We start from the raw sequence: 17341 nt of genomic DNA, 5'->3' as shown, positions 1-17341 counted from the left end.
AGTGAAAGAAACATATTCATCGGTCTGTTTCACGACAATGTGCAGGTCCAACAGCTTTAGATTTGTTGACAAGGCCTCTGTCTTAGACTGCTGTAGATAATTGAATATGGATACTTACTGTTGGCTTTAGGTTCTACTGGGAGGATTTTTGGTATCATCTTTGACAAAGAAACCTCATTTACATCAAATATTAAATCTAGCTTTGGTTCCTGTGGTCCTCAAGAGCTACTCTCCATGCTGGTTTTCCAACTCTGCTGATTACAGGTGTCAGTTGTTTTATCCAGCTTGAACACTGCTGATCTATGTAATCAGAGCTGGAAAATGTGGAGAAGCAGTAAGTAAGATATTAAACCTAACCATGTAAAGTGCCTTGAAATAACTTTGGGAAAACGTGTCTGAACTTAGTGGCGCGTGTGCGTTAGAATTGTCCTACTTGCTTTGCCGTACGTGGCTACTGGTATCCTAGCAACGTGAGTATAGACATCCTGTGGATGAAGTAGTGACTCAAACAAGTAACGAATTGACAATGCCATTTAAATGAACTGCATATTGCTGCACATTGTTTGTTGAAGCTAGTTACTGCCCAGCGACATTAAGCTTAAGGTTTTGAGTAATTCGTCATTCAGAGATGAACGAGACTTCAAATTGTCGAATTTATGTGGAAAGAACACTGGCTCTGATTAAACCAGACGCCATCGACAAAGCTGAGGAGATTGAGGACATTATCTTAAAATCGGGCTTCATCATTTTGCAGGTGAGTTAACACTCAAGGCTGACTGTGTAAAACAGAGGTACGGACGTATGTAACGTTACCGGTGTAGGTAGGTTTAAGTTATCTGATGCATCCGTTAGGCTGTATTGAGTTGGTTAACGGTGTGTGTGATCCAACCATGTATTTATGCGGTAAGTGTTTATATTATGGTAAACTATTCCTTACGATATCAGTTGGAGTGATATCCTAAAAAAACGTTTTGTTGTATACATTTTAACGTAATATATTTTGGCCACAAGGTGGCGCTGATAATGGCGTGGCCAATACGTCTAACAAATCAAAGATCGAAAAAAATATGTGTTTAAGAAATGTAGAAAGAGTAGTAGAATTAAGCAATTCATTTTTTCTTTTGTTCAACAAAGATTCTTGAACCATACGTCCTTGGATTGTGTGAATTTTTCTTTTCGCCTGGTGCAAATCACCGAAGTAAATTTCTAATATGGTTCAATTTCTTGGAAGTTTGAGAAACATAAATTCCAGTCCAGTACATTTGCTCCAGTTATCTCCGCACTTTTCACTAAAATGTCCCAACTTCATCCCTGTGGCAGAAGCGGAAGCTGCAGCTCAGTCCGGAGCAATGCAGCGACTTCTACGCTGACCACTATGGAAAGCTGTTGTTTCCCACCTTGACGGCCTTCATGAGCTCTGGGCCTGTCGTTGCCCTGACTCTGGCTCGTGAAAATGCTATTGACTACTGGAAGTCCATCATGGGACCTGTCAACAGCACCAAGGCTAAAGAAACTCATCCAGAATGGTGAGTCTGTCCATTTGAAGGTGTTCATTCAGACTCTCCTTGTGTTGTTAGTTATTTTTATAGTATGCTGTCTTTATACATGTTTATGTTCTGCCTAGTCCTGTATCTAACTTAACATACAGAAGTTAGAGTTTAGAATTATGATAATTTATGACAAAGTCCAGTATAACGTTCACCTTCCTTTGTAAACGTATGTCATTCTGTGACTTGCTTGTTGTTTTCATGAAAGGTAGACGTTTATGTTCTTCAAAACTATAAATGTAGTTTTTCTCCAGCATTAGGGCAAAATATGGCACATCCGACTTGAAAAACGCTGTCCATGGCAGTGACTCTTTTCATGCAGCTGTTCGGGAGATCAAATTCATGTTCCCAAACTGTATGTAATTCTGTATGTAATACACACACAGAAATGTTGAACATACAGTTGTGTTGAACATTTACTCTGTACTGAGCATTCTTCTTCCCTGCAGCTGTAATCGAGCCCTTTCCTTCAAAAGAAGAAACCGAGCAATACCTGAGCCGGTATGTCAACCCAACGCTACTACGTGGACTCACTGAGCTCTGCAAGCATAAGCCACACAATCCATGTGTAAGTATATAGTTTGAGATGCACTTGGACACTTGGACACTTGTTTCCTTCATTGACAGTTTTTAGTGCTGTCAATATTAGGTGGCTGTTTTGTTTTGTTTACCTGTCTGTATTTTTGCTTTCAATAGATTTGGCTTGCTGATTGGCTGATCAAAAACACTCCAGACAAACCACAAGTATGTGAAGCAGCCATTGTGGAATAGAATATCAGGAGAAACAAGAGTAGAATAAATGATGGCAAACCATGTCTTTTTATGTCTTTAATACTATAATAAAGTAACCAGCGCCACTTGTTGTTTGCTTCATGATAAACTTAGCAGATTCGTAGAATTAAGGATGTGATCTAATTCAAAGCTTAAATAGAAAAGAAAATAAGCCCAAATTTATATTAAAAGAACAACTTAGTTGTAACAATTACATCAACACTGCATCATTTGTGGCACTAGAATGTTTTTTTAACAAGTAAGAAATTACTAGAGAGATAATATAGTATAGTATAGTATATTATTGAAACATCACAAAACATAAGGAAACTATTTGTTAGCTGTTAAATAAATATGCAGGTATTTAACAAATCAGTTTGGTGGTGAATCTGACCAGAACATAGCAGCTAATTTCATAATGTCTCAACACTTTCCTGTCTGGAAAATGTGACAGAAGATGACCACACATTTCTTATAAAACTGTATTAAACCCAACAAAATAAGGCTTAGTTAAAACTCTATAATAACATACTTGATATGTATTATTTGATGGCTCATGTCGATGTTATTAGTGGAGTCAGAAATCTAGACTGAAAAGCTTAACAAGTCCACAGAACCACACACTTTAAAATAATAGCATTGAAAAACAACAAATCAGCAGCTTTAAAATAGACTTCGCGACTGGATCGTAGTGCAGTGGACACTGATGACATAACAGCAACATGATTAGAGCTGATGTGTTTGTCTACCGGTAATAAGCATTCAAACATGCTGTGTTGTACATTCTGGACATTATGTCGTTCAATTTCGCACAAACGTGTCTGTTCCTCCTGTTGCTTTCGTGTATGTTTTTGTCAGAGTCACTGATGTGCAGTGCAGAGCTGTTAAAGTCTGAGAATAAACCAGATAAACCCTATTCCAAAGGACACAGCAGCAGCTGCAACCCCCGTCTTTAAATGCGCAGAAATGACCTGTACGACCACCGAACAAACGCACTTTCACGAAACACAAGAGGTTTTCTGAGGTCCTTCCTGTGTACTGGGGCGGAGACCTCTTCTGTGAAAAGAAGATGCCGCGCATGTAATTGGCCGACGCTGTGATTGGCAGCGCGGTTCGTTCAATCAGATGGCTTGTGCGCAGAAACGTCGCTTTTTTCCTGCCGGTTCTAAAAAAACCAACCACGAGTTGTCGTCGTGTGGGAGAATCCATCTTGAAGAGAGCTCTCCGGTTGTGTGACCAGTAAGCCGGCTTTTCTACTTCTTTAGTCATGCCTTATGCCTATGTATTGTCGCGGAAATGTTGTTGTCAGTGTTTTGGTTTTAGTATTTTTGAAGTAGATGCAAGTTAAACATCGGAATTGACTTGCAAATAGAGGCCCAGGGCGCCGCTAGCTCGGCCTCCGCATTACGTAACGAATATGAGTCGCACAGTGTAGGTTGGTTTATCAGTGCGATACAGATGGCTACGCTTCATGTAATCGCTCGCACAAACGTACTTTAGTCACTGTCTTGTGTAAGTAAGCGCTACTTGGCTGCCATTTTGCCACTCGCTGACAAACGCGGTTTTCCATGAATGTATGAAGCCCGATCGCGTTTGCCAAAATGGTGGGATATTCACCTATGGGCACCATGTAAATGGCGATGCATGCACGGCATAACGGATTATATAATCAGCGGGATTAATTATTTTATTCTTTCCCTTGGGGCTCAGGTGTAACAGTGCAACATGTCTGAGATAGAGCAGCAGTATATGGAGACCTCGGAGAACGGCCACGAAGTCGACGACGATTTTAACGGAGCCGGGCTCGCCGAGGAGGGCAACGATGGCTGCGCCGTGGATGACAGCGGAGAGGGCGCGGGGCCCGACGAGGACGAGGGCTCGCAAAACGGCGGAACGGAGGGCGGTCAGATCGACGCCAGCAAAGGAGAGGAGGATGCGGGGTGAGCTTGGACCCACACTCCGCTGCGTTCCGCTCGCGCAGTCGCCATTTAGACCGCGCAGCCGTGCATTTCCCGTGTTTCTTTGTTCAACCGGCCTTTGTTGGCGCCATGTGCAGAGCGGAGGGGGGATGGGCGCCGGAGCAGGGATCACATCTACCCCGTAGCGGCTACGTAGGAGGAGTGCGCGCTCGGGCCATAGGGATTTTCCTTGCATTTAGTTAGTGTTGTAAATGCTCGCTAAGCTACAGCAACTGTAGCATGTCTTCCAAGTCACTAGGTCAACAGATGTTTTGGAACAGTGTGTACAATTATACCCCCCACTCCCCTCCGTGCAACAAACATCCCAGCCCCCACAGCCATGGCTATAGGGCTGGAGCCGTTAATATTGACCTGCATGCTAAACGTGCACTTTTGCTCCCTTTTTGTGATTAGGAAAATGTTCGTTGGTGGACTCAGCTGGGACACGAGCAAGAAGGACCTCAAGGATTACTTTTCCAAATTTGGTGAAGTGACAGACTGTACCATAAAGATGGACCAGCAGACAGGACGGTCAAGGGGCTTTGGCTTCATTCTTTTTAAAGATGCCGCCAGTGTAGACAAGGTGAGTGGGCAGACGGCTGAATGGAGATTGATGCGTTTACAGTAAGGCTCAAATTTTAAAGTTCTATTGTTGGCTTTTACTTTAAGGTTCTTGAACAAAAGGAGCACAGGCTAGATGGCCGACAAATCGACCCTAAGAAGGCTATGGCCATGAAGAAGGATCCAGTCAAGAAAATCTTTGTTGGAGGTCTTAACCCTGACACCTCAAAGGAAGTGATTCAGGAGTACTTTGGGACGTTCGGAGAGGTATGTAGTTTGCTGGGTTTTGTCGTGGTGTTAAGGCACTTGGTTGTAACAATGTTTGCATTAAAGTGTTTTTCTTCTGGCACAGATTGAGACTATTGAGCTTCCACAAGACCCAAAGACAGAAAAAAGAAGGGGATTTGTGTTCATCACATACAAGGACGAGGCTCCCGTCAAGAAGGTTATGGAGAAGAAATACCATAATGTTGGTGGAAGCAAGGTAATGACATGTGATACATTCCAAATACAGTTGTGGAAAATTTACCATATTGAACTCTCACACTAATTTAATGTGCTCTTGTGATGTTCCAGTGTGAAATCAAAATTGCCCAACCCAAAGAGGTCTACCAGCAGCAGCAGTACGGTGCACGCGGATACGGGGGACGTGGCAGGGGTCGTGGAGGTAAGCATGGGCTTTCGTTGTATAGTGGCACATCTTTCAGCCCACACTTGGGTTGGCCTGGGTTGCGTGTGCTGGAGAGGTGTGACAAACGCTTTACTGTTGTTGCTAGGCCAGGGCCAGAACTGGAATCAAGGCTACAACAACTACTGGAACCAGGGATACAACCAGAACTATGGCTACGGACAGCAAGGCTATGGATATGGCGGCTATGGCAACTATGACTACTCTGCTGGTTATTACGGCTATGGGGGTGGCTACGATTACAGTAAGCGATAAGTGCCCCCAGGAACGAAAAACTTTATTATCTTGGTCGTCCTCGTTGTACAGAAGAACTCAGTCCCTTTTTCTCTTGTCCTCCAGACCAGGGCAATACAAGCTATGGGAAAACTCCAAGACGTGGAGGCCACCAGAGTAGCTACAAGCCATACTGATCACACATAGTGCAGGTATGCATTTTGCATCATCCGTGGTAGTGTGAGAACATAGCTGTAACCATTAGTGCCTTTTTGAATTCCCGACAATCTCCATCTACTTAAAATTCATTGAGGTGGGGTCAGGGTAAGCCATGCTGTGGGGTCTCTGGTCATTAAAGACAAATCCATTCCACTTGTTGGCCATCTCAAGCTGCATCTGTAAAACGCACTACTTGATCAATAAAGGTTGAGTTGGTGGTAGTTGAGAATTGAAGTAGGGACCGTTTCACACCCCCCCCCCCCCCCCCCCCCCCCCCCCAAAACCGTGTGTCTTTTCATTCACTGACCTGTCAGACTCATTCTACACCTGTCTGTCTTTGTGTAACTGCATGCCGTAATTGGTTTATTCTCAGTAATGTTAAGCACCGTGTTTTTCTCTTAAGGTCTAAAGTAAATAAGAAAGAGATCCATGGTCTGACCACAGCGAACATGGGCTCTGGCTTTTCCTTTGGAGTTGGCAGAAATTTGGACTCATGCTCCATTTGTACAGAACAAGTGAGGAACTGGGGAAGCAAATGTCACTTTTCCACATTTTATTTTATATTGTTTTGTGTCATTTACATTTCCACTGATGGAAGTGTTATTTTTACTGTACTTTTTGGTACCTTTTTGAAACTAATGTATTGTATGGTTGTATTTTTACATGTCTACTGGATTTACAGACAGCAGGATAAAGGAGCTTTTAAAGCTCTCAAATAAAACAATTTTGCTTTTTTTCCTTTTTTTTGGTGTTTCTAGATTTTTAGTTATTTTCTCCCGTACTGAGTGTTGGATGCGAGTTGCATGGCTTCAGATGTGGGGTGAGGTAAATTAAGGGATTTAACGTAATCAAAGGGTTCATTGTAAACGTGTCAAGTGAATGTTTGCAGATGGCCTAGTAGACGAGGACAACCAGCATCTTTTTTTTATTATTATTCTTTTGGCTTTTAAAGAGTTTCTTCCCCCATCATGTCTACAATTTTAAGTGGCTTTACTAGTGTTATTCAACTGAACGCAAGCCTGTTAATGTAAGAGGGTACCCCCTCTCTCACTGGAAACTCATTCCTCTAGTGTCTTGAGCAAATTGGTAGAAATAAAATTTTGGTTTATATTACACATGGATCTTTTTGTTATTATTTGTAAAGTTAATGTTAAATGTTTTGTACTGTTAAATGGCTTGCTTGTTTTTGTCATGAGTAATATTAACATCGCTACGGATGCCTCTTTGGGAAGCTGTGGGGGAATACTTCACTACCTGCAGGATAACTGCCTGAGTCTTAATACCCACCCCACTAGCAATACTTGAGCATTATTGTGAATGTGTCCAGGACTTAGAGTTAGTGGTCTGGTAAGTGAATATTTCAACCATAGTGTGTAATGAGAACATGTTGCTGATTACTGTTAGGGAAAATTATTTTTAATGCTGCTGTGAATAGATAAACATTGAGGATTAAAGTGGTTCATTAGCACCATGATTATTTAAATACTATTTTCCAGTAATCTCACATCAGTCTTCTCCCAGGTGGTTAAGTGTGCTGTAGCTGGTACCACTTTACATATGTACATATAATTAAGCTCATTCCGTTGGTTTTATACCTCTAAAGCTTACAGCATTGATTCCATTTAACACCTGGAGAGATAGATCTACAGTATTTTTACTGTTTAGTAGACGCAAGCTACAAACCAATCTGAGCAGTCGTCCCTAAATAGTCATTCACCACATATGGTTCTCACTTTGAGACTGCCTGTGTTTAATTTAATTTTAGCTGATAGAACGAAGGTGGTGTCCACCAGACAGAAATTATGAAATATATTTCAAAAAGCAACATTGGTCAGTGTTGAGTGAAAAGCGGCAACATGTTCTGTCAAGAAACATGAATGAACTTGTTTGATCTACTGAACCTCAAGTACAGTCGTTCTACCTCTGAATTTTATGAATGTGACCATTTGACGATTTCTGATGCAATTAAAAGTTTTTCTACAGGTTTGAGAAACCTTAGATGTCTTCCTTGTCCAGTTTGAGGTCATTGGCTTTCATATCTGTAAGAATAGGAAGGAAAATGTGTGAAGTTCTCTATATATGAAATCTTCCACAGCTTTTAGATTAGTATTTGTGTTGAAAACAGCGAACTGCTGCAGTGTGAAGTTTGCGCAATTAACCTGTGAGGATGCGATCAAAACATTGCGCTACCAGTTCTGCATTCTCCACAGTGAAGCACATGGGCGGTTTAAGCTTCAACACATTGTCCCAGGGGCCATCTGTACTCACACAGATTAGATCCTCTTCTTTCAGCCTATAATAAGTAAAATCAGAGTTCTAGATACATCTAGTTGACCAGAAATGCTACTATTCAAACTTGCACTGCTGACATACCTCTTGATTATGTGTGCAGCTGTTTTTGTCGCAGGAGTCTTCTTCCCTCTCTCTGTAACTAGCTCAACTCCTATGAACAGTCCTACACCTCTAAGGAAAAAAAAGAAAACATTTTAGCACTCCCTGAAAGACTGAGACAGGGTGCTAATGTATTATACAAGCAAGATTTTTTAAAGTAATTAAAATGAATGGCAGAACATACTATTAAAGTTGTTAGTAACACTTGTGTAACACTCTTTATGTCATAATATATGCTGCAATGTATGAGTTCTTAAATATACTAACATAATTTTAAAAAGGTGCTTGGTGGCTCAGTTGGTAGAGCGTTGGCTTCGGGAGTGAAAAGTCCCAGGTTCAAGCTCACCAGAGCACCAAGTATGTTCTTGAGTAAGACACTTCGCAATTGCTCCCCAGGTGCCGCACTGTGGCCAATGTTATTAAAGGTGTCTTACATACCGACTTACCAGTTATAAATACATCTGTCTAGCACACCTTGCTAGACAGATGTTAATATTGAGGTCTAATTTGCTAAATGAATGTATTTTTATTGGGTTCATGAACATATATATATATATATATATATATATATATATATATATATATATATATATATATATATATATATATATATATATATATATATATATATATATATATATATATATATATATATATATATATTAGGATTATATCAGTATATTCTTACCTGACATCACCGATTAATTCATGTCTTGTTTGCATCTTTTTAAACAACTCTTTAAGATGGGCTCCCACCCTCATAGCATTTCCTCTTAGGTCCTCTTGCTCTATTACATCAAGAACTGCCAGGCCAATTGCACATGAAACTGGGTTCCCTCCAAACTGTGACGAAGAAATGATGTCATCTATTAGGCAAGAAGTTTTAAATTTAAATTATCCACAGAAGATATAGCCATAGACGAAGAAGCCATCATTTAATAATTCTTGCACTATTCCATCCTTAATGACATAGGCTTAGTAATAATACTTCAATGAATATTGCTTCAGCGGGAGCACAGTGATTAAAACACTGAGGCTATTGTATGACACAAATCAATGGATAATTACACAGACAATCCTAGGTGCTAATCTTAAAAAAATCCTCAATGCAAACTTACCGTATTGAAGTACTCCACTGTATTAGCTGTGAAAGCTCCAGCTATCTCTACGGTGGTTGCCACACATGCCACAGGGTGCCCATTGCCCATAGGTTTGCCCATCGTCACAATATCCGGGCAGAAACCCTCTCCCTGCAGCTGGAATGCCCAGAAGTGACTTCCCACACGTCCAAAACCAGTCTGCACCTCATCTGCCACAAACACTCCACCGGCTGAGTGCACATATCTGTGAAGATTACGAGAAATATGTGCCATGTCATCACTGTTGTACATGAGTGAAAAGAATATGAAAAAACTGAGTTAGTGCTTACTCTGCAACTTTAGAGGAGTATCCCTCAGGTAATATAATTTGCCCTCCAACACTTGGCAACGATTCAACAAAGATGGCAGATACCTATATAATAATGTAAAGGTTATGTACTGGTAATGTTTATTCTGATTCTTGACGTATACAGATTTTATTTTGATTCCATGTAATAATACTAAAAGATTACCTTACGGCCTTTCCTGTGCACATCCTCTATTAGGTCCTTTACAGCATCAGCATACGCTTGGCCCGGCTCAGGGTGATTCTCTCTGAATTTGCCTCTGTAGACATCTGGTAGAGGTGCCTATGAGGATGAAACAACTTTCAGATAGGCAGAACTCTACTGTTGGTCAGCAGTGTAAAAATGGCTGTAGGCATTTACAAACCACATGAACCCATTCTTTTTGTCCCGCCAATTTCCGGAACTTGTAAGGACTAATGTCGATGAGGGACACTAGATGCCCATGGTATGCACTAGTATAAAAAAACAGTTCATTGTAATTCATAAACAAGTGTGTCATCAGTCGGTGGTGTATGGCATTAGGTGAAATTACTTACTGGTCAAGCACTATGACATCCTCATGTTGGGTGTACTGCCGTGCCAAGCGCAGGGCAAGATCATTGGCCTCCGAACTGCAAGAAGAGAAAACGTAAAGTAAAATCAGTGTTCTGTGAAGGTATATGTGTAACATACACCACTACTTACCCAGAATTAACAAAGTAGAAGACGCACAGTTTGTCAGGCAAGGTGGCAGCCAGGCGGTCTGCATACATTACTATATTGTCATGAAGGAATCTAGTATTTGTGTTCAGGAGGTCCATTTGTGCTACAGCAGCCTTTGTAATACTTGGGTGACAATGACCCACTGCAAAAAAAAAAGTTACATTATTCGCTGATGACTTGGGAGACAGGGGTGTAATTTAGACTGAATGTGAACTAAATACTGGCTCATGAATGCTTTACCGTGGTGAACGTTACTAATGCAGTCCAGATAACGTTTGCCATTTTCATCGAACAGATATTGTCCTCTTGCTCGTACAATTTTTACAGGGTCATCTGAATAAAAGAGTCTACAAGACTGCCTATAACCGAAGGAATGACACCGTGTCAGCGTACTTTGTGCACAAGGTGTTTTAGCTAGCACCACGAAAACAAGAAATTAGGCACTAAAAGTTGCACATACCCAATTAATCTTTCTCTCATTGCGAGAGTTTCTTCTTTCTTAAGTCCACGTGACGCCATGATTATGTCTTGTTGGCCTTTCCGTGTGTAACTACAAAAAGTAACACAAAAAGGAGGAGTAACAGTAGTTTACAGTCCAGTGCTTTATGGAACTGTTTTTGTGGCTGGTGCAGGCGTCCACTGCGCATGCCTCAATGGCTGGCTCAATTAATGTTAGCTTGAAGCATTTTCTTAACTATACAGACATTAAATTAATTTAGTTACATTTCATTATGCGTTAAAACGCGTTAACAAGGTGTAGCAAAAAAATAAAATTATTCGCTAATTTCTTCGCTGTGGCTTTATTTAGAAGGACCTAACTATGGGGCTGTTAACGGGACAGAGGCGTCTCATATAAGCTTAAAACATGACACAACGATTCAATGTGTGTGGGGAACATAAAAATAAAACAACACACTGGAGATCCAGATACTATGCACGTATCGCGAAGGTTCGTCTTATTTCGAATGGCGAGACATTGTTTTTGCGCTCCCTCTATCTTGGTATCGTCCGAAGGCTATAAATTCTCCGCTAAACCGCTCACCAAGCGTTGCGCTGTGTGCAGCTTCGGTTGCTTAGGAACCATCGAATGCAGGTAATACATCAGGACAGCTGTAGCATGCTAGCATGCAAGGAGCCTGCGCAACCAAGCTAACGCTACAACTCTGTTATACACTATCGACCTATGTTTTAAATGTTGTATTACCACATTTTTTCATACCATGACCATGGCTATAACCGGGTGCAATAATACTTTATTAGCAATGGCAAACCGTAATTGTAGGCGAAGTAATGCTAGTGACGTTAGTTATGGCACTTGTTATCCTGACACCTACTGTAGCTAACACAAGCGGCTAATAACCTGGTGCTCAAGGGGCTGCATCGTGCGCTCAGCTAGCTTGTTACATACTCGACAGAATAGCTGAAGTTGCTGAAGTTGCTGTCCGCATTTCTTCCCATTTTGCGCTGCAATCGGTTCTCCAGATGTTAGCGTAGCTGATAACGTGCTGGATTTTAAATAAGATGACATAATTGTTTTAGGCAGCCATGAGAATGATCTGCTCAACACTGACTGAAACTTGTTTTTTTTTTTGTTTTTTGCTTTTTCTGATCTGCACGTGGAGCCTTTGGTAGTTAGAATTACTTGGTCAAAGCACAGGAATTAAATCTAAACCTTAAATCTAAGTATATATTGCTTGTCATACTGGGAATAACGCAGTAGTATTAGTAGCAGCAGCAAATTAATTGGCAACACTAAAGTTTGTAGGCCTGTTTTTGAAAGTAAAAGTTTTAAGTTTGCCGGTTATAAACGGTTTTGGTGTAGTTCTGTCTAGTCTTAGAAGTGAGTAAGTGGTAGCTACCACGGGATGAGGTTTAGCCTGTGCCCCTGTGCTGGTGAAGTAGCCTGTCTTCTGGCATGTGGAAGCAAGCTAACAGAGTAGCACCATGTTTGCCATAAGGAAGAAGGCCCAGAAGGCCCAGCAGTTTGGACACAGTCTAATTAGTGCAGGAGTTAAAACGCATGGCTGCACCTATGTCTGGTATGGTGTCAGCATTAAGTAAACGTTTTAGGTACTTATTTTTACAAAGTAGAGCAATGACTATGTTGCATATTCATACAAGAGATAAAGTTTGCATATTTCTTAGTTTAACGTGTGCTTTTTGTGCACTTGTCAATTTTGAAGTGCATGTTTGAAGATATATAGAGGATGCAGTGACCGTTATTTTAAACTCTGGCTCTGTGTGATACTAGAACACAATGGAAACTATAGGAGTAATATAATGTGGGCATGCACTCTGGTTTGTGGTTCTGCTCTCTCTGGATACATAACTTAATTCTGGTCTTGCCTTGGTAATATAAGCCCATGAGACCTGGTCAGTGTTCTTTTGTCCTTCTTTCAAAGATACTAAGGCATGCTTCCAACCCCTAGCCCCATTCATTTTTCACTCACTTCCCCCATCCTTTTCCTTTTTGTTTCTCCCTCCCCCTTCCATTCTCTTCACTACTCTTCTTATTTCAGTTTCTTGGATCCTCCCAGCTTTGATTTCCATGCCATCATTCTTGAGCCTTAGGAGGGTTTTTAACTTGAAACTGCTCAAGCTTAATTTAAAGTTACATTAATGTTTGCACACCCTGTAAGAAATATTGACAGTGGATGATGAACTGTCTTTGTTTGGTGTCTCCATGCCCATGTGCTCTTTTATTCCATTGTGATCATGAACTTCTGTTTCTGCCTTTTATCTGATGAAGTCTGGGTCTAATAGAAATGAGGCCAGTACATTTTCCTATACAATGCAAACAACCTGTAACAATTGTAGCACATTGTTAAGTAAAAAAAACTTTTTAGAAAAACAAAACTTACAATATAATTTAAGACAGTGGTTTATGTTCAGTATACAATGTGTGATTGGTTCATACAGATCCCTTCCCATCTTTCCCTCTAGGTGGTGTAAAGACAATGTCGGCATAGTGAGAAAGTTGGTCGATCTGGCTGGTTGAGGTGTAGAGGGGACACCACAAACCATGCCAAGATTCTGACTATTACAAGTTCCACTGCCCTCAGTAAATCTTGTCTTTGCCTGGACTGTACCTACAATTATGGTGACTCTTATCACAGAGCAGCTCCGAAAACAGAGTTTGGAAGAACCTTGTCACAAGGCTTTCTCATTTAGTGTGAAAGCGGTGAGTTGGATGCTAACTTTCAGATAGCAGATTTTCCATGAATAACCTGAAATGAATTTAACTTGTTTTTTTTCTGTTTCAGTCATTGCCTGCAGTTGGCTCCAGTCCTACTGTCTCATGTAGCACTTGTGTTCCAACAAAAGGCAAGTTGATCAAATTGCATGCAGCATTTACAGTTAACTATTAAAAATGTTTCTCATCGATATCTTTTGGCATTTTTCAGAAAGTAGCTCGACTATACGCCAATCATCCAAAGCTACCTTTCTGCAGAATTCCTGTGAACTTGAACCCCTATGGCCGCATTCCCACTCTGGACACCCTCTGCAAAGAACAGTGGTTTCCTTCACAGATGAGGCCCTCCAAAGCTCCCCTCCACCCCCACCTCCAAAACGCCATTGCCGGTCTCTCTCTGTTCCAGAGGACCTGTCTCAATGCCGCACCAGCTGGCATCCTAGTGCATCGAAGGTTTGGATCCCAGTGAAACGTGGTTGCCAGAGTGGAGGAGTGTCTAGTTCAGGTTCTGCAGCTAGCTCTTTGCCACTTTGTGGTCCAAGTTCATCCTTTACCTCTTCATCTTTACACTCATCTTCTAGCCCTACCTTCTTTAGCTTGGCACTATCCTCTGATTCCCCATTACCATGGAGCTTCCAGTGGGACCCTTGTGACAGACTAAAAGGTGCCTGCTCTGCCACCTTTGCCACCCCTTCTTCCTGCTCCTCCTCACCGGCCCCACTGATTTCCCACTCATTGCTGCAGCGACGTTTTTCCCTTTCGCCTGTGCACATTCAGGATGCGTCTGTTATCCTGCCAGCACAACCCATTCCCGCCTCTGCTCTGTCATTTGGTTGTTCTGGCATAGAGCATCCAGCCCTGTCTCAATCACCTACTTCAGTCTGCAGTACGCCATCCTCTTCTAGGCGCGACCTGCACCCAGCGCTGCCACGGTGCCACTCTCAGCCCTGTGACATGCGCAAGCCTCGCTTGAAGAGACGCCATGATGCAGATGTTCTGCCGTGCATGAGACCAGGGCTGGACTTTAGCAAGATGACACAGGTGAGAAAGTTCAGTGGGCTGGTGAACATTGTAGAGAATTTACAGGTTTATCTTGTTCCTTATTTCACTGAAATATGCAAAAATGGTAAACAAGCATTCATAGGTTGTTAGCAAAAATGCATTCCTGTTATTTGCCTGAACAAACGAGCTGATTTGTCTTAGTAAAGATTGATGTTAATTACAAGACGATTAAATTATGTAATGCTGAACTTAAAATCTCAATTTGTGTTTGGAATTTGTTATCAAGAATTATTATTTTAAACATTGACTGACATTAATGCTTTGAGTGGATTTGTACTAATACATTTCAACATGACACCTGCTATTTCTCCTTTTTGTAGATTGGTAATCGTGAGAGCCCAATGTGTGACACAGGAAGCTGCATAGTTCCTGTGTCCTACCAGGCAGAGCAGCACTCAACCTTCTCCCCTGCAGACTTTCTGGGCCGAGCTAGCATTGGGCCATTAAGTGAAAGTGATGAAGATGATGATGATGATGATGATGAAGAAAGAAAAAGGAATATATTAGATGGAGGACAAAAAGTTATTTTTGAAAGGGACTGCACAGACCTGGACTTGAACCTAATAGAAGAAAACTGAACAGTTTGTGGTACTTCTAGTGTTATTACTGCATTCCTAACAATGTTAAGCACACCTGTACGCTTTGTGCTCTCCTTTGGGAACCTGCTGCCCTCATACGGCTCATGTCCAGATTTTATAATCAAAAACCCAGCAATTAGGAGCTTATATCAAATTGCAATTTCATAACTGTTATTCGAGGTAGTTCACTATTCAACAAAAGAATCGAAGAAATGTCATGGTGCCTGCCTGTTCAGAAACCCACTGTACCCCACGGATATGTGCATGAGTGCATATTTGACAAATATCTCATTGATGCAATTCTTTTTTTAACCCTAATTGTTGGTATGCATCTTACTATTCTCACATCATTTTAAAATAGCATTATATACTGAAATAATGCAAACTGCTTGGCCATATTGTATAGTCTCATAGTTTTTTGAGATTATATAAAAAAAAAAAATAACTGCTGAAATATTAAGATGCGATATCCTTTGCATACACTTTTGTATTTCTCTCATTAGGTGAGAAACACACGTGTCCCTACAAATACAAGGCTGGTGGTGCTGGTTGTGTGTGTGATTTGCAAAACAAAATGTGGAAATATAAATCGAATATGTTCAACCACATGTAGTACAAACATAACCACACAGTACATGGCCCTATGACAAATATTGCTCCCAACAACATTTCGTTACCTACTGCAGAAGTTGTTTCTAGTGGTTCTCCATGCAGTTGAGCATAAATGACAGATATGTGATCAGACTGGGCAAGTGCTACTGAATCCACTCAATGTTTATCTTTGTTGACAAAGAATTCAGGCCACTGACATTAAAATTGACACTCATTTGAGATGTTTTTTGTGACTTGTCAAAAAACCCTATTGCTGAATATGCAAATTTTAACATTTTATTTTTTAGTATTTTTGGGGGAAAAATGTAAACTATGTAGTTTTTTGCCCACGCCTAGCAACCAGAATCCTTGTAGTTTTTTTTTTTCCTCTAATCATTTGAATATGCAATGGAATCCCGTGGTTTAATCTAGTGGTCGGAGGGTCAGCATTTCTCATCACTCCAGCAGTTACTGCTGTAAATTGTTTTAAACATGAATGTATGTGAACTAGTGAAGCTGGGTTTAACGTTGCCATGTAAAGGTTAAAAAGATAAAGGAGCACAAACATAATACGTTATACTTAGATGGTCAGTTCTTGGTTAAAAAAGATATTTCAGTATTTCACTGCAGTTCCTTTAAATACCTCACATCCTAATAATGACCTGCTTTTACTGCTTTTCTCCAGTTATTTTCTTGTTCCTTTCAAAGTAGCAATCAGTCAACAAAGGGTTAGGGGTTACAATTTATAGCTCATAGCTGAAACAATAGTGTGTATGTTTCAAGTATACTCTGTACTTTTTTTTTTTTATTTCCCCTGTAAACTGACCATGCCTTAAGGTTGTAATACAGAGTTGTTGACCTTATTTTTCAGCCAGACATTTTTGCAGTGTCCTGTTGTGGTAATTGAGATGATTTTGAACAGGTGACACGCACTATTGTAGTGAACTGAAAAACTGTATGAATGCTGGGCGGAATATACTGTACAGTGACTGGTACGAATTCTGATGAGTTGGTGGCCTTAGAGAAATACGTATTAATGTGTTTTCAGATGGAAATATTCTTGTTGCACAACCAATGTACAAATAAAATTTAATAGATTTTTTTCGAAAAGTGTCTGCTCTTTATTTAAAATGCTGCCCGTCAAGTCAGGGTGCATTAGATTTTAGGGTATCCTGACCCCTACTGGAGAGTTTTGGTATTGAATTGATGTCGCATAAAAATGTGTATTTGTAATGTATTATAAAAGTTATTTATGAACACAACTATTGTTTAATGCATGGGGAATAACTATTATTGTGATCGCAACTACTATTATAACTTACAGCCTCAACAACGAAACGAACACAAGTTTAAAAAAAATAACCAATAGTTTAAAAGTCGTCTTTTAAAGTTTATTATGACAGCGCCACAGTAGACTGTT

General features: G+C 40.7%; 4 protein-coding genes across 6 annotated transcripts; 3 read left to right on the top strand and 1 right to left on the bottom strand.

The window, feature by feature from the left end:
* The first annotated feature begins 450 nt into the window (after nt 1-450).
* Nucleotides 451-2404, top strand: nme5 (NME/NM23 family member 5). Its single transcript, XM_029164619.3, has 5 exons — nt 451-754; nt 1321-1526; nt 1802-1902; nt 1997-2115; nt 2244-2404. The coding sequence occupies exons 1-5, from the start codon at nt 629-631 to the stop codon at nt 2316-2318; spliced, it is 627 nt and encodes a 208-aa protein (XP_029020452.1). The 5' UTR covers nt 451-628; the 3' UTR covers nt 2319-2404.
* On the bottom strand, nt 2361-13410 carry phykpl (5-phosphohydroxy-L-lysine phospho-lyase). Of its 3 annotated transcripts, none has more exons than XM_029164613.3 (13): nt 11906-13410; nt 10958-11047; nt 10738-10856; nt 10480-10639; nt 10332-10406; nt 10160-10247; nt 9961-10077; nt 9778-9860; nt 9467-9692; nt 9037-9191; nt 8331-8420; nt 8117-8250; nt 2361-7996 (listed from the first exon to the last, which is right to left on the bottom strand). In XM_029164613.3, exons 1-13 carry the CDS (start codon nt 11953-11955, stop codon nt 7953-7955), a joined length of 1431 nt encoding a protein of 476 aa, XP_029020446.1. In that variant the 5' UTR covers nt 11956-13410; the 3' UTR covers nt 2361-7952. The 3 variants fall into 3 exon arrangements, with proteins under 3 accessions (XP_029020446.1, XP_029020447.1, XP_055368185.1); XM_029164614.3 differs by having other exon boundaries at nt 12357-13410; XM_055512210.1 differs by lacking the exons at nt 10480-10639; nt 10738-10856.
* On the top strand, nt 4044-7072 carry hnrnpaba (heterogeneous nuclear ribonucleoprotein A/Ba). Its single transcript, XM_029164618.3, has 8 exons — nt 4044-4258; nt 4691-4859; nt 4946-5104; nt 5190-5321; nt 5414-5504; nt 5614-5769; nt 5865-5950; nt 6361-7072. The coding sequence occupies exons 1-7, from the start codon at nt 4044-4046 to the stop codon at nt 5933-5935; spliced, it is 993 nt and encodes a 330-aa protein (XP_029020451.1). The 3' UTR covers nt 5936-5950; nt 6361-7072.
* Nucleotides 11444-17031, top strand: LOC114864020 (protein FAM53C-like). The gene is made up of 5 exons (XM_029164617.2): nt 11444-11590; nt 13441-13678; nt 13761-13821; nt 13902-14731; nt 15073-17031. The coding sequence occupies exons 2-5, from the start codon at nt 13595-13597 to the stop codon at nt 15328-15330; spliced, it is 1233 nt and encodes a 410-aa protein (XP_029020450.1). The 5' UTR covers nt 11444-11590; nt 13441-13594; the 3' UTR covers nt 15331-17031.
* Nucleotides 17032-17341: the final 310 nt, after the last annotated feature.

This window comes from Betta splendens, chromosome 10, assembly GCF_900634795.4.
Source record: "Betta splendens chromosome 10, fBetSpl5.4, whole genome shotgun sequence".
In the NCBI taxonomy this organism is placed as follows: Eukaryota; Metazoa; Chordata; class Actinopteri; order Anabantiformes; family Osphronemidae; genus Betta; species Betta splendens.
This window is presented reverse-complemented; position numbering and strand designations above follow the sequence as displayed.

Excerpts from the sequence above, each read along its gene's own strand:
- nme5 (XM_029164619.3), top strand. The coding sequence starts at position 629 with ATGAACGAGACTTCAAATTGTCGAATTTATGTGGAAAGAACACTGGCT. Across the intron at positions 1,903-1,996 it reads CAAATTCATGTTCCCAAACT|CTGTAATCGAGCCCTTTCCT; the intron begins GTATGTAATTCT and ends TCTTCCCTGCAG. Across the intron at positions 2,116-2,243 it reads ATAAGCCACACAATCCATGT|ATTTGGCTTGCTGATTGGCT; the intron begins GTAAGTATATAG and ends TGCTTTCAATAG.
- hnrnpaba (XM_029164618.3), top strand. The coding sequence starts at position 4,044 with ATGTCTGAGATAGAGCAGCAGTATATGGAGACCTCGGAGAACGGCCAC. Across the intron at positions 5,105-5,189 it reads ACTTTGGGACGTTCGGAGAG|ATTGAGACTATTGAGCTTCC; the intron begins GTATGTAGTTTG and ends CTTCTGGCACAG. Across the intron at positions 5,770-5,864 it reads TGGGGGTGGCTACGATTACA|ACCAGGGCAATACAAGCTAT; the intron begins GTAAGCGATAAG and ends CTTGTCCTCCAG.
- phykpl (XM_029164613.3), bottom strand. The coding sequence starts at position 11,955 with ATGGGAAGAAATGCGGACAGCAACTTCAGCAACTTCAGCTATTCTGTC. Across the intron at positions 10,078-10,159 it reads AAAAAGAATGGGTTCATGTG|GCACCTCTACCAGATGTCTA; the intron begins GTTTGTAAATGC and ends TCATCCTCATAG. Across the intron at positions 8,421-9,036 it reads GAATTAATCGGTGATGTCAG|AGGTGTAGGACTGTTCATAG; the intron begins GTAAGAATATAC and ends TTTTTTCCTTAG.
- LOC114864020 (XM_029164617.2), top strand. The coding sequence starts at position 13,595 with ATGGTGACTCTTATCACAGAGCAGCTCCGAAAACAGAGTTTGGAAGAA. Across the intron at positions 13,679-13,760 it reads TCTCATTTAGTGTGAAAGCG|TCATTGCCTGCAGTTGGCTC; the intron begins GTGAGTTGGATG and ends TTTCTGTTTCAG. Across the intron at positions 14,732-15,072 it reads ACTTTAGCAAGATGACACAG|ATTGGTAATCGTGAGAGCCC; the intron begins GTGAGAAAGTTC and ends TCCTTTTTGTAG.